Source organism: Maniola jurtina, chromosome 4, assembly GCF_905333055.1.
Source record: "Maniola jurtina chromosome 4, ilManJurt1.1, whole genome shotgun sequence".
In the NCBI taxonomy this organism is placed as follows: Eukaryota; Metazoa; Arthropoda; class Insecta; order Lepidoptera; family Nymphalidae; genus Maniola; species Maniola jurtina.
The window spans coordinates 16256363-16272736 of NC_060032.1; the positions used below are offsets into that span (position 1 = coordinate 16256363).

Below are 16374 nucleotides of genomic sequence, written 5' to 3' on the forward strand. Positions count from 1 at the left end.
AAGTATATGAATTTTAAATGACTATGACTATGACTACTGATTTGACTAGTTGTCAAACACCGGATTGCTCAACTGGTTAAGACAGCCAGCTGGTTAAATCGCTCCACATATTTAAAAGCGTTTAAAAATGGATGAGAATAGCAGACCCTAGTTAAATACTGTGAATATTCTTTGACTGAGAAGATATTTGCAATTTGCATGCTTTTTAGGGTTGCTGCTGAGCTAGTTCCCAAGTATAATATTTACAAACGCGTGTATTGTAATCGGAGCAAGGTCGCGGCTGCCACGGCTTACGGCACATGTTCTAATAGGTACTGCCAGTAATTATAATCCTATGCCTCATCCCATTAAGCAGAGGACTTGCTGCTTCAATCGGCCAATATGTCGAGACTCATGATTGTGTCCTGACGGTGAAGGACAACGCGAATAGAACCCTGGCTTTCGCCTCCTATCCGGGAAGTCGGAGGTTCGATCCCGGGCACGCACCTCTAACTTTTCAGATTTGGTGTGTTTTCAGCAATTTAATATCCTTTACTTTAACGGTAAAACAAAGATAAATAAGATAAATTTTATTTGGCTCAGAAACAAATGTAACATAGACGTAACAGAACACAATTAGTTATAATAATAAACATTACTGCATGTGCACCTGTTTCCTGAACGAGTAAAAACTGTGTCTCGGAAAACAGGGCTTCCAAAACGGAGAATACAAAACAAAGTAAAGCACAAAGTAAAATAAAGATTTTTTGTGAGTGCTACAAAACAAAACATCATGAGGAAACCAGCATGCCTGAGAGTTTTCTATAATAACCTGAAAGGTGGCCGGTGCGAGCACAGGACCGAACCCCGACCTCCTGAGTAGGGGCGGATTTCTTAACTCGAACCACTTGCCTATCACAAACATTTTTGTACAATAGCTGCATTTGTACAACAACATCTCGTTTGATGTCGTCTACATTGCATGTTTACATAATATTGAAACATTGGTTTTTTTAAATAGAGCATCAGCTGGGATTTTGTCGGCTCTTTTCAGTAGAATCTGCTTTCAGAACCGGCGCTAGATTCTCAGTAGAATCTGCTGCTTTCAGAACCGGTGGTAGTCTTGGGTCTTGACTTACCTACCAGAAGTGGCACTCGCTTTCCTAGGTACATGAAATAAATAAATTCATTTCGTCTCTCCACCTGATCGCGGGTCTTCGCTGCGTCTTCCCAAATACAAAAGGGAATTGAATATTCAAATCGCTTTACAAGAGTAGTCGTAAAAGTAGGTTAGTTTATGGGGATACTTCACATGAGATGTATATTGTGTCCCGGTGAATGAGTACGTCGTAGTGGATCGTAAAACGCAGAGCTGGTGGACTAAGAGCTAGCGTGTGCCAGACCTTCGTTATTTTATAAAAGCTGAAAGTTTCTATGCGTATTGTCCGCAACACAAGGAGGAGCGATCATCGACTTCTTCATTTGATTGGTGGCTTTTTGTAGTGCGTAACGATCAACGATTATGAAGTTTGGGTCATGGTGGCTTATTAAAATCTTACGTCAAAATATAAAGCCTAGTGTTTTTTTTTATTTTCGCTTGACTAATATCAGAAATCCATTGCCAGATACTTAGTATCGTGGCAACCCCCTGCCAGACATCTTTAAAGTGTAACAATTTATTAAAATTATGTATTATTTTATATATATTATTATTTTATTATAGTTTTTAATATTATTGGGACAATACGCAGAGACACTTTCAGCTTTTCGCAAATAACGAAGGTCTGGCACGCGCTGGCTCTCTCTCTATAAGAATGGGGACGACGCGAATGCTTCGCAAACGCAATGAGTAGCGTTCATCTCACGCCTCGCCTTTTGTGACCGGCCCCAGCTTTGCCTTACTTTGCATAATACAATACTAGGCTTTTTTGTCCCGCCTAGTTGTCGCTTTTTGTTAGATGCGGCAATTACTATGGAGATTAAAAGAAACATACTTTCTTGGAAATCTTGCCCCGTTATTTTATGTCATTAATTTTCTTAAAACTTCTTGGTTACTTAGACCTTCCTTAAATAAAAACATGTCCAAAGGAGTTCTATCACTACCAACTTTAAAAATCCACGATGAGCCAAGTCCGTTGCTTTTGTTCTCCTACGGATCTTCTTGCATTTCTGATAACTTATGAGTGGCTGATAGGTACTTATTATGATTGCGTGACGATCATCATCATCTCAAGTCGGCTTTTCTCGGGTTTCCTCTCATAATGAGAATGGTTTAGGCTAGTAGTCTGCCATGCTGACCCAGTGCGGGTTGGTATACTTCACACATCTTTGAGAATATTAGAAAAAACTCTCGGGCACGATGTTTTCCTTCACCGCTACACCAAGTGATTTTTAATTGCTTAATAAGCACGTAACTCCGAAAAGTTAATAAAGGTGCGTGCCTGGGAACGAACCTGGCACCGCCTTAATAAGAAGCCGAAGTGTTAACCACTAGGCTATCATCGTTTCTCGTAATGTAGGGGTACTAAAATCTATTTTTGCAGTGACCACTTTGTTTAGATTTTATTATCAACTGGCACAAAGTATAGTGGCGCCGTAAATTGATTCATAGCCTAATAAATGTAATTCGGAGAATTGTCGGCTAGGCGCTAACATACAGCTATACTATAGCCTGGGCAGCTATCAAGATAAACGCTACTATAATTAACCCCAATAAAAATTGTGATAACTACAACAGATGAGGTGGGCGGATTTCTGGTATTGTGTTTTCCTTATGCGTATATAATATAAATTAACCTATGTTAACGCTGTTACTTCAATTACTGCTTAATTCAGCTATATTTATATGAAAATTGGTCAAGTTCGAGTCGGATTCCCACACGTAGGGTTCCGTACCATCGTACAAGATATAACAATATATACATACTTTTTAATAACTTTTTATTTGCATTTTGCATTTGAAATTTTATTATTTGTAATAATAGGTAGTAGCAATAAAAATACGCGAAAATACAGCCCGCTGGCAGATAGACAGGTAGACGGACGGACAGACAGCGGAGGCTTAGTAATAGCACCCTCATGGCCCCAATTTATGCCTTTATGGCCCTTCGGGTATAGAAACCTGCAAATGAAGTCCATGTATCGGTAGTCTCTTACTAGAAGGCTAGACATCGGCTCAGAAAGCTGAGTGTAATGAAAAGAACCGGTAAGAAGCTCAGTAGTTGCACCTAGAAATACGTCTGGCTTTTATATTACTTTGGGGATATTTTAGATTGATTTGACCATAACAGAAGAAAGACCGAATTTGTAAGCCATAAAAGAGTCAAAAGTTCCTAGTCCTCATATCCACGCAATACTGTCAACTCAATATCAAACGTAGGTATCACAGTTTTACGATATCAAAACTGAACTATCATGTATGGAACTCCCGAAAACTAATTAACAGTTATTTAAATACTTAACGCTTAGTAACGAATTATATGGTTGGTACCAATTTTATACGCGACTAGTTTTACACGTGATTCATTCATACTACTTAATTAATTTAATTAACAAAATATGTTTTCGTGATAATTGAAACTGACACTGATAACCAAACGGAATTTATCGCGCCACTATCAAACCGAGGAAGTTCGTGCCGTGAGGCAATTTCCGGCCATTTTTGACAACACCCATCGCTACTCGGCAATGGCCCTAGGGAGGGTTCCGATAATGGTCAGTCCAAGTAAACTCAAAAGACTTACGGCGTCTATTAGACGCGAGGTTTCGCTGTCAATTTTGCCACTCCCGGCCCTTAGGTATAACATGTCTGGCACAATTTACAAAATAAACGTACCTAAAACGTTTTTTCTATCCTTTTTTTTGTTATTCAATATAGGCAAGCGCTTGACCACAATCACACCTGATGGAGAGTAATGATGTGACCTAAGATGGGACGCGTTTACCTGGAAGATGCTTATTGACTCTTGTTTTAAAGATACCCGGATTGTAATTGGTAGGAAACACAGATCGCGGAAGAGTATTCCAAACCTTAGAAATGACGGAAAACGTAATGCCTACGAATTTTCTGTCAATATAAGATTTACTGTTGATAGTGTGTAACTTGGTGTTATGTTGGTCCTCAGGGAAGAGGTGCGCAAGCACGCGGTGCGGTGGAACGCGGAGTTCTCGTTCGTGTGCAAGATGAGCGCGAACGCGAACACGGGCGTGCTGGAGCCGGCGCTCATGAGGGTCTCCGTACGCAAGGAATGCAAAGGTAATAACTAAATAACTAATGGATCAAACCCACGTAAAACAAATTGTGATGCTTTATATCCGAAGGTTGCCTGCGGGACCCTGTTACTAAACTCTGCAGGGTTTTTTTAAAGTACGATCTTTATCGTTAAATCTTGTTCGATGGTACCGAACCCTTCGTGTGTGAGTCCGACTCGCACTTGACCGATGTTTACAATGCGTTTGCAAACTTTACCTCTATTTTGGTCGTCAACCGATAGACGCCCTCTGCTGGACGGACATATCTTGTAGAGACTTCCACACTCTTGCGCCGCTTGGATCCGGCGGTTTGATATCGTCCGTCCACCTTATAATCAAAATTTTCAGTATTCCTTAAACCACCCTATTACCGGGCAAATCTCTCCTCTATTTTCTTGCAGGGATTTTGATTAGACCATACTGTAAAGGTGCGCCATACGAGTATATTTGATGTGGCGTCATGTCGAGTTAACTATGGTTTACAAAAATTAAAGTGGCACAATATGTTACCTTTTAAGACAGAAATCATTTAAAATACTCACTTTTCCTTTTGATATACGAAGCCCTAAAACTGTTTCATTTTGTACTAGCTGATACCCGCGACTTCGTTCGCGTGGATGTAGGTTTTTTAAAATTCCCGTGGGAACTCTTTAATTTTCCGGGATAAAAAGTAGCCTATGTGCTAATCCAGGGTATAATCTATCTCCGTTCTAAATTTCAGCCCAATCCGTCCAGTAGTTTTTGCGTGAAGGAGTAACAAACATACACACACACACACACATACAAACTTTCTCCTTTATAATATTTTCTTCCCAGTAAATTCTAAAGTTGGCACCGATTTAAACTCGGCGAAAGGAAGTAAAAGAAATATCCAAGTTATACAATACAGTTTTGCAGTTATCTTCGATAATATTCAATACTGTTACAGACATAGAGTATAGACAGAACTACGGAGTTACGGAACTATCAAACTAGTTGAGATTGCCAACCAGCTTCGCAGTTCGCTTCCAAAGCCGCCTAGGGCGTGAAAATCTAACTATATTTCTACTCCGGAGTTCCGGAATTTCAGAGTTTTGAAAATTCATTAAAAAAACTGTAAAAGCAATATATTATACTAGCCGATGCCCGCGACTTCGCCCGCGTGGATTAAGGTTTTTCGAAATTCTTTCGGAACTCTTTTATTTTCCGGGACAAAAAGTAGCCTATGTGCTAATCCAGGATATTATCTATCTCCATTCCAAATTTCAGCCAAATCCGTCCAGTAGTTTTTGCGTGAAGGAGTAACAAACATACACACACACACACACACACACACACACACACACATACAAACTTTCGCCTTTATAATAATATTAGTGTGATTGGTTTTAGACCTTAACTTTTTACTAACTAACAATTGAGGACCTTTTGTAACGAAAACATTGTAATTTTACAACCAAACGGTCTATCATGTTAGAGCAAAAACAGTAATGATTGTGGATCACATGCAATAACGATGAAATAAAAACCCAGAAAAAAATTACCACTACTTAAAAATAAGAAAGCAATTTAAGTACGCAAAATCACATTTTACACTTTTTTTTGTAAAAGGTAACTGCTAAATAAACTCGGTCCGTTTTAACTCAACATTCCAGTCCTTACTCTGTGCTCCAGCTATGTGTGCTGCAACTCCGGTTTTTCAAACTATCCAGTAATCTTTTCAAACTCCGGAGTTACATCCTAATCGGAGTTCCGGAGTTCAAGCCCTTAAACGCCTCTATTCAAAAGCTACCGGATTATCTCTTCAGCTCCGTTAGTCACCGCGCACTTTAAAAGTATTTTATTATGGCATTCGAGAGTTTTCTTCTCCCTCGTCGAAAATAGTACATGCTCATTGTACAGCTATTAGTGAGCTGAAATAGTTTTAATGGTTTGGTAAAATTTCCACAATGTTCCACAGTTTTCAACGGGATTTGATTTTATCTACAGCCGCTTTCTTTCAGATTATGTAATCAATTTAATATTGATTCAATTTAACTATTTTATCGTTACTATTCTAAAGTTATATCATAACTATGTTTGCGATGCCCTGACACTCATGATTATGCATCTATTTCAAACTATCACATAGGAAAGCCAATGAATATATAAATAAAATAAATAATTATTTAAATACCTACCAATTTAATATTTTAATGGGTAATTTATGGGTAGATATTATGCCGTATGAGTATCTTGGAGAAAAACTTCGTCATATTTGTAGATTTCATTCATACCATTTATTGGGAGGAATAAACTTAAAAAGCGACCGGAAGCATTTTTATGCTCGCCAGGCTGCTACGCGACTCCTTGCACGTCTTGACATGTCCTTTTTTGTTCAGTCTGGGAATACTTGTCCTCCTTCTGCTTCAACTGAAGGGGTAGTTTTCGCACTTGTAAGTTAGACTTGAGTTAAAACTGTTCTACACATTGGTTCTGCGAGCTGTAGTTTACTGTTAAACTGGCAAGCGAGAGTGTATTGTCTGGACGCCATGCTACTCAGGACGCCTGGGTTAGGCAATAAACATGTGAAAACTTCTTCCAAAAGTTCCAGAAGAGTGGGGAACTCCTCAGAGATGTCTTTGTATAATTATGGAGTATTTTTATGTCACCAGGTGGAAGGTCGTACCAGAAGCTAGGCTTCTGCGACGTGAACCTGGCGGAGCTGGCGGGCGCGGGCGAGACGACGCGGCGCTGCCTGCTGGAGGGCTACGACCCGCGCCGCAGGCAGGACAACTCCGTGCTACGGATACGCATCAAGATGAACATGATCTCCGGGGACCCGCTCTTCAAAGTGTAAGTGTGTGAATGTCCAAGCTGAAAAGATCCAGAGTCCGCTGCAGGTTGCTCATACGAAACTATGATGGAGTTGACTAGCCTGTCTATAAGTACCCACTTGTAGCATAAGTCTATTTGCACTATGGAAAAAAAATCGTTTATGATATTTCAGATATGAAGAGGCAACAAGATTTCTCACTTGCTCCTGGGCGTATCCACATTCCACATAGGATGATACCCCAATCGTAAATCATATGACGCAATGTCCGATTTGTCAGTACGGCCATAACAAGCTTTTACTAGACCGGACCACAAATCGGATAGCTAAGAAAAATACCTTCTCAAAATAGTCAGAGCAGAAGGCTTTATTCTCCGTATTTCCACCAGACCACAAATTGTCTTCACAGGAGTCATTGTACATTAAATTGAAAGTGTTTATTTGAATTTTCGTTTATTCCAGTCCAGAAAGAAAGCAAGACGTAGCTGAAAAGACTGGTGGAGACAGTGGGTCGGAGAGCGCGGCGGCGGCTGACGACGATTGCGCCTCTTCCACTGCCAGCTCCGGCTTTGGCTCTCTTACTAAGAAGAAGAACTATGGTAAGTTATGCTAAAGAATTATCATCATGGGCCTGTGGAGTGTGCACTTCCACAACTGGACATAGGCCTTGCCTAAAATGCCTACCCCACCGTAACATACCATCACCGGTACTCAGTCTTCCTCATCCAGCCACTTCCCGCCACCCTCTTCATATCATCAGTCCATCGTGCTGGAGAGCGCCCCACGGCCCACAGCCTCACTATACTTGCTTATTTGCGGTCTCCACTCAGGGTTTTTGGCTCCAACTGCCATTGCCTCTACAACAGCCATGGCCTGCCTATTGCCACTTCATCTTACTGATAGTTTGGCCTCCGCTCTGATTATGGCAAAGATTTTTAAGTTAACAGGACTTGGAATTGGAAAGAGATTTAAACGTGACTTTGCATTGCCAGAGACTCCAGATTGTGGGGGGGTTGAAACAGTTTTTTTACTACTAGGAACAGCTTCAAAGCTGTTTACACTTGCGAGCTACCACGCTGGTGAGGGTATTAGGAGCTTGGGAGTCAGCTGTCATAGCATAGTTTAATGTTTACAGAGGGCGTAGCACCCGCGCTGTCCTCGCTGCCGTCGTGCGAGCTACCGTCTCCGGACGCGGAGGAGGCGCCGCTACCGTTACCGCTGCCCGCACCGCTACCCGCCCCCGTTCCCGTCACGCTGCCCGACTACCCCGGTAAATAAACATTACTATGTGATACCAGAATTTCATATGGGAATGCTGTACTAAGTATTGTGTGCTAAGGTAGTCGACCTAATTCGCCCCTCGCCATTGTACTATCGAACTGCGAGGCATCGCCAAGGTCTGCACCCCTACATAGTCAAAATTCTATGTACTATTACGACGCAGTTCGCTTCCTCGTTTCTAATACGCAGTGCAATATGGAATGCCCTCTGGGTTCCGTTTTCCCTGCTACCTATAATATTGGTATCTTCAGAGGCACTTTCTGGGCAGGCGCGCTTCACAGGCTGCATCATCTCCCACTGTTTGGTGTGATGGCACTCAAGCGCAGACTTGTATAGTTAAAAAAACTTGATATTCGAATCTAAAAGCATACTTTGAGGTGCATGCATTGTCGTGATCACTTATTATATGTATAGATTTTCGGTATTTGGATAGTTCCTTATGAGTATAGCTGTTTGTGTTCCAGGGTTGGTGGTGTCGAGTCAAAGCACAATCCCAACGGTGGGCGTGGGCGTGACGGTGAGCGGAGGCTGCGCCGCCTGTCAGCAGCAACACACACACTCCAGAAACTCTTCCAACACTTCCGGGGATATGAGCAGTAAAGTGAGTACTGGATGTTTCTCTTATCTATAGAATTATTCATGAAATGTTAAAGAATCTTTTTCACTTAATTTTGGCCCCACTACTAACTCCTATACAACTTTGCTTCAAATCTACTGGACAACTTTGGCAATCTGTACTGTGTGACATATTAAATGAAAGCACGTGGATTTAGGCTTCCGAAATCCCGTGGGGACTCTTTGTTGATAAAAAGTAGCCTATGTGCTAACCCAGGATATTATCTATCTCAATTCCAAATTTCAGCCAAATACGTATAGTAGTTTTTGCGTGAAGGAGTAACAAACATACATACACAAAACTTTTCGCCTTTATTATATTAGTATACTAGCTGATGCCCGCGACTTCGTTCGCGTTGATGAAGGTTTTTAAAAATCCCGTGGGAACTCTTTGATTTTCCGGGATAAAAAGTAGCCTATGTGCTAATCCAGGATATAATCTATCTCCATTCTAAATTTCAGCCAAATCCGTCCAGTAGTTTTTGCGTGAAGGAGTAACAAACACACACACACACACACACACACACACACACACACACACACACACACACACACACACACACACATACAAACTTTCGCCTTTAAAATATTAGTGTGATTAGTGTGATAATTTTAAAATACAACTCCCATGACAAAAGCGCCCCCTTTCAAATTTCTTACTATTGCGCGTACAAACTTCTATATTCGTACAGAACACTCTTCACGCGAGTTCAACTCACACTTGTCTGGTTTTAACTGCTGCATACTTTGCAGGCGTCCGGTTACGGCAGCTCGGTGTCGGCGGCGTCCGCGCACTCGCGGCAGAGCTCCGAGGGCGAGTCGGCCGACTGTCCGCGGCCGCACCACAACAGGTACGATAACGACATACACTGTGTACATACCACTTGTATATATACATACTAGCTGCTATTATGTGATAACCTATATACCTCTGAGTCGAGCTAACTTAGGTAAAGTTTACAACAGAGAATTTTTAACAAAATGTCGAAGCTTCACTGGCAGGCGTCAGATGTTAGCTACATTTGACGCTAGGTAGGCTATGAAACGACTAGGTCTCTTTGATTTCACCTTAGCCCAATATTTGACAGATGTCGATTTCAGGCTCAAATCAGCAATCAGGTTGACAATCCAATCCAGTTTTAAAAATTTAACTGAATAGCATATTAAAACTAATTTGTTTGAACTTGAGTCAACTTAATCTAAACTAGACTATGAAATAGCTTGAATACATTACTTGGTTATTACTTATTACATATCACAATCTTTGTGGACAACACAAATTTGGAAAAACTGTAACTGAGTTTTACCATCACATGACAAAGGGCGCGTGATGGTAAAATACATGAAAAAGTTGTAAAATTCATCAAATGATACATTGTATGAATTTGGGTTTGAGTTTTTGCAATCATAAGCACGATTGGGGGTGGAATTTTATTGCATTTTCCATTGGTACCATTGAACTGGAAAAAGCTTTTTTACTTTAATTTTTTCACTTCTATTTTTTATTTTTTGTCCATGGTTGATCTACTTATCTTTTAAAAACTAATAACCTGGACTTCATTTCATGTTCAATTTACGAGTGTTGTTTTTTACTTTTTATTAATTTTGGTGAAGAGTGTTCTTAAGTTGGGTTAAGAGGAGCATCGTTTATTGTTGCATGAAATACTGATACGTCGTCGACTGATATGCCGCACTTTCAACTGGACGACTATATCTTTAAGGAATCTCGAATCTTGTACAGTGGACATGGTGTAACATATTTCTGGTTGTTGATTGTGTGAGATACATATTCTGGCTTATATCGGGCTAGAGTTACCGAACTGCACAGCCCCGTACCGCTTCCCTTTAACACGAGTGTTAGCACGTCACTAACTCAAGCTCATTGCTCGACCCGATCGGACCTCGCTATATTGATTTATTATTTTTTATTTCTTCCCCCTCCCTGTACCTCCTTTCACCCTCACCTACTCTACCTCCCGTAGTGTGCGCGTGGAGCGGACGACCACCACAACGACGTCAGTATACGTTCCGCCGCAGAACTGCAAGCATGCCAGTCGAACGTTAGCCAAGCTGCTCCTAGAGAAGACCGTTCGCTGCGAAACTGCAGACCTCTACTTATCAGACTCGACGTTAACGACGTCGGACGTGTACCTAACTCCCAACGCCACCCTCACGAACCCTCCAGACCTAATCCCCAAACACGACCTCCTCTCCCCGGCCAGTGAGGAATACAAAACGCCGGAATGCACCATCCTCGACGATCACTCTTTCGCGATGCCCACGTACTTCGACAAGAAAAGAAAAGCCGCGTCCGTCATCGTCTCCGCAGTACAACCGCTAACGAACTTCCAAATATTCAAACAGAAGTCGTTGAACACTATCCCGGCGATCATAGAGAGGAACAGAAAAACCGAGGAGCTGTTCACGAACTTCCCCTTTCTAACGCCGTTAGCGCACAGAAAGAATTCGCTCGTTTCGAACGCTAACAGACTGTCAGGATGTATCGAGGATGAGTTCTACTGCATTCCCTCCGAGGCGGAGACGGACTGCGGCTCCATGGAGAGGATAGACGTGCGACATCGGTTCAGGAGTCTGTCCAATCAAGCGTTGGGGGAGGCTCTGACGTCGACGCCGAAGAGTGAGTTGGAGCGACACAGCTACAACGATTGCCCCAGGTGAGTGCGCGCTGCACGTTCCCTCCCCGTCCTCCCCTGCATAACCTCCTCACTGTCTGTTCGCTGATACATCTATCTGCTAACACAAATCGCTGGGTGCGGGGCTTAAAACTCTCTTAACTCTGAGGCCGCCTTTTTCATTCTACTTTCTTTTCTTTTATGTTGGTTTTTATTGAAGTGAACTTCTCAAGGTTTGGAGACGTGCTAATATGTAAAATTATAATTTGTTTTGTGAAAATAAGTGTTTTTGTTTTTTGTAAAAATTCCGTGAAACACAAGTGATTTTCAAATATAGCATAGAAATATTGTCAAATGTTTCGTTTCGTTTTATTTGTTTTTATATGTGGAATGTGTGTATATGTTTTCAAATAAACACTGTCTTGACAGTTAAACTTGGGCGTATTTGAATATGCACAGACTAAAAATATGTGTGTCTTAAGCTAAGCGCGCATTGTAAATTTTCATCACGCGATTTTTCTGTAGTTTAATGATATCGACATAAATCGAGCCTATGAGGCTTCATACAAATTATTTTCATATTTTATATATACAATTTTGAGGGAAAATCGTGGGGAAAGGATTGTAAGATTTGTAAGGTGCTTAATTTTTATAGCGTATTCTTCATTACTTTTTTTGTGCAATGACGGATCGTCGATCAAATCTTTCTGCGCCCTTTTCATCAACCATAATGGGGGTAGGGTTTTTTTTGTGATAATTCTTCCGCACCGTCATCTTCCTTAGCTCGAAAGTTGTGGTTATCACATTGTTATTGGTTGAATAGTGCCGCGACATTAAATGTAAGCCAAGAATGTCAAACCAGTCATAGGCGTAAATGTAAGCCAATAGCAAAAGAATGTCGAACCATACATAGGCGTATGTAGCTGTAGCTACCTCGGTAGGCATTCAGCGGGTTGTAAAGTGGTGGGTGACCGCAGGCGCGAGACTGGCGCCGCGACGGGCGGGACGGCGGCGGGCGGCGCGGCGGACGCCTGCACGTGCGGCGCGCTGCGCGACGGCTCGCTGCCGCGCCGGCCCAGCTCTGCGCTGTACGTTGACACGTACCCGCACACGGCTCTCTCTCTCTCACACACACACACACACAATTTCTTAGATACCAGCTGGAGTTTTGATAACTACCTTCTCTTTTCTCATTGAATTTTTTTTCCGAAAACAAAATGCCACTGTCGCTAAGCCAAAGTAAATAAAGCTTACTTTGAACATCGGCTCTACCTATCTGCCTTTTGCCTTACTATAGAAAAAGTTAATACAAAAGTTTTTTGAAAAGTTGTGTTACACATTACTTTTAAATATTTATGTAAAGGAAAGTTTTGACCTTTCTATAAATAAAATAAGTCCACCTTGTCGTTTATTGGCAACAAATGTTCTCAATCAAGCTTAACAAAACATTATAAAATTCAAAAAACATTCACACTCATACATTGAGCCGTGTGCATGTTGTTTCGATGTTGTCTCGTATTGATGTTAGAAGTGTGCTTTTATAGATTTTGTTGCAGTTTTACTTTCTAAATAAATTTTATAATGATCTTTCTATTATTTAGTGAATAAGTTTCATTTTTAAGTATATTACAAGAATATTGTAGAAATATTTTCATCGTTGGGTTTGATTAATAGAATACTTTTAAATATTAAATATATAAGTTTGTATTATTTTCAGCATGTTGTTATCTTTAGCGCTTCGGAAATGCTTCTGCTTGTGATTTGTCGGCTGGGTCCATATTTGTATCGTTTAAGGCGCTACATCAGAGAACTTTGCTTCTCCCTCGCACATTCTATCATTTCCAATGGGTCTGAAAGAATCAGTATACTGTTAACAAATGTGGCTCAGCCAAGTCCTAAACAATAAAATTAAGTTCAATTTAGATATGTTTTTATCGTAATATACCTAGTTTTGATGGAGAAAAATGGGGATGAAAAATACTGAATATGTTCCCAATTTTTCTCTATGAATACTACTGATATTACGATATAAATGTCTAAAATGAATGTAACTTTAATGTTCATGACTTGGCCGAGCCACATTTGGTTAAATGTGTACAGATAGATTCTTTTACAATCATTGAAAATGTTAGAATGTGCGAGAGAGAAGGAAACTTAGCTAATCACAGCGCCTTGGGCATCTTATCTTCAATGCGAGTCTGACGTGTATCATAATTCAATCGTTGTGTAGGACACACATACGCTAAATGCTAATGTGTCCTAACTATCATGAATACGTGATACCGATGGGCCTTCGTGTCGTACATACGATACATTAAAAATGCTATAAATAAGAACCGAGCCCTACAGTTTCAGTGCTTGTGCATGACTCAGGGAATATATTAGTTAACGTTTGTTAACTTAAAAAATTTAAACAAATAAAATCATTCATCATAAACAATAAACAAAATTGATTTATTAATTCTCATCAGTTAACATTGACCCATCATAGTTAATGAATCTTTTAACAACTTAGTTAACGAATTCATCTACATATTGTAAAGGAATTAAAGTTTAAGAATTAAATGTTAACTAACAAAACTTATGTAGCTTTTTAATTTTAGGTTGAACTAAAGTAGATAGGATAAGAATAATCTCAGTAGGTGCTTCAAGATTTTTATGGAAAAAATTGTTTTTTATCTTCTCTAGATTTTAAACATTTAATTTGCCGCAATTGTAAATTGAAACCTTTCATTTGGACAATTTTCGATACTGCAGAAAGAGGAATAGGAAGATTTTTTCGATTTTTTAAGAATCCGCGAGTGAATCTACTAATTTGCAATGCCGTTCTTACAGAGAAAAACCAGCAACTCGGAACAGCAATCTGAAATTCGGCGGTTGTTCTTTTCTAAAAATTCAATATTTATGCCCAAATTCAATTCACAATACCTATTTTAATCCCGCGCATTGCTGGATTGAGCTGAGGGTCAAATCTACACTATTTATCATTTACATAATCTTGTATGATATTATGTAGTGTGGATGAATTATAAAGGCAATGTGATGTTTCAGGAATCCGTCGTCAGGCTCGCTGACGGCGTCGGCGTCCGAGAGCGGGTCGCTGGAGCGCGCGCGCGCCGCGCACGAGCGCCGCCTCGCGCCCGCCGACGACCAGGTAATGCTGCAACCTTCAATTATGTCTCTTCCATTGTACTTTCTATATACAATATCTTTGCACTTTTAAATAGTGTTTTAACTATCGTGAGTGATTTCCATTATAAATATCTAGATTGTTACGGCTATACTCAAGTATTAAGACTAGTTTCGAACCTTTCTGGGGCCCTTTTTCATAGTCTCAACCGCGATGCGTAGCTAACTGAGTCTCTATCAAAAAGGAGCCCCGGTTGGTTCGAAACTAGTCGGACCTACGTCGACTAAATACGTAAGTAAACACGGGCGCTACACAAGCTAGAGCCGACCTAACTTCATTTGACAATACTATATTGTAAAAATCGCCTTTACCCCGCATAGTGAGATAATTTATAGTGAGTACATTTTGATAACTCACTTGTCATATTTGCTCTTTATGTCCACTGTCATGTCAAAGTACGAATTTAGTCCTTATTTTAAATGTAAATGACAATGAATGGTATAATATTGTATAACAAATCTTTCAAAAGAGCTACCGCCGAGTTTCTTGCTGGTTTTTCTGGGTGGGAAAGGCTTTCCAAACCAGTGGTAAAAGGCATTTGACGATTCAAAAGTACTTGTAAAAGTTTAATTGAATAAATAATATCATATAATAGTAAATTATATTTTTATTTATTTAAGTGTGAACCATACTTTTGACATGACGATTAATACATAGAGCAAATATGGCGAGAGAGCTCTCAAAATGTATGTTTTATAGCGTGTATTAAGCTTATGCATCGTGTATTGCAGCACGTGGTGTCGTGTCGCGTGGAGAACACGCGCGTGAACCCCGACTCCCTCATCGACGAAATCCTCGCCGCCACCGATCTCAAGCACGCCGTCGACGACCCCGCCGAGAGTGAGTCTCATCCATTCCTGTTACCATTCTTCCAAAACAAACAGACGCCCATCTTTGATTTGAAGATAAAATGAGCCATGGCCTAGTGGACTAAGTGCCCTCGAAGACCAGACCTTCGTTTTTTTTTTATTAAAGCTGAAAGTTTCTCTGCATATTGTTAAACTTGAAGGGTGTCTCTGCTTGCTGTTTGTTTGCCACAAGCGTCTGGCGCCGGCTTTAGGTAATATTCTTATGATAGCCAGTTGGGGTTGCTTGTTCGTCCCGCCCGATTGCTCTGGCTAGAAGACTTCGTCGAACCTCTGTACGTAATATCACGTTCTTACTCCGTGCTAATACTATGGTGTCTATTTGCAGCGTCAGGTCTGCAGCTATACATCACGCGCGACGGCACGGCGGAGCTGGGGTCGCGGCGGCGGCAGCAGCTCGCGCGACGCGACTACCAGCGAGTCGTGCTGCATCCGCACGACAACAGGTACCTACCAACTACTAGTATTGCTTATCCGGTTCGAAGGACCAACACATTTGAGGCGCTAGTGCAACTGAACGAAATAAAATTTTACACAAGGAGCAAAAACTTAATGAAAGCCTTTGAAACGTTACTGTAATTATACTGTTTAGATCGAAATCACAAACTTTGGACTAATTTTTCACACAGTTTTAGGCTGTTTTGCTTGGAAATGAGTTCAGATTTTTTATACAGTTGCCAAAAACGTTTAAATTAAAAAAAGTTTTTGGGTCAGAAGTCTAATTACACCGCTTTGTTCGCCAGTTTCTTAATCATTATATACTAA

General features: G+C 40.7%; 1 protein-coding gene across 4 annotated transcripts in view; it reads left to right on the forward strand.

The window, feature by feature from the left end:
• The window catches only part of LOC123864260 (protein FAM102A), a 97568-nt gene that overhangs the window by 79087 nt on the left and 2107 nt on the right, over positions 1 to 16374 (forward strand). For 3 of the 4 annotated variants that reach the window (XM_045904562.1, XM_045904561.1, XM_045904563.1), the window contains exons 4-13: positions 4104 to 4234; positions 6864 to 7044; positions 7487 to 7623; positions 8160 to 8294; positions 8770 to 8906; positions 9674 to 9771; positions 10903 to 11595; positions 14605 to 14707; positions 15475 to 15583; positions 15938 to 16055. In XM_045904562.1, the coding sequence (XP_045760518.1) occupies positions 4104 to 4234; positions 6864 to 7044; positions 7487 to 7623; positions 8160 to 8294; positions 8770 to 8906; positions 9674 to 9771; positions 10903 to 11595; positions 14605 to 14707; positions 15475 to 15583; positions 15938 to 16055 (1842 nt within the window). The remainder of the gene's footprint in view (positions 1 to 4103; positions 4235 to 6863; positions 7045 to 7486; positions 7624 to 8159; positions 8295 to 8769; positions 8907 to 9673; positions 9772 to 10902; positions 11596 to 14604; positions 14708 to 15474; positions 15584 to 15937; positions 16056 to 16374) is intronic. The other variant, XM_045904564.1, reaches the window with a different exon arrangement.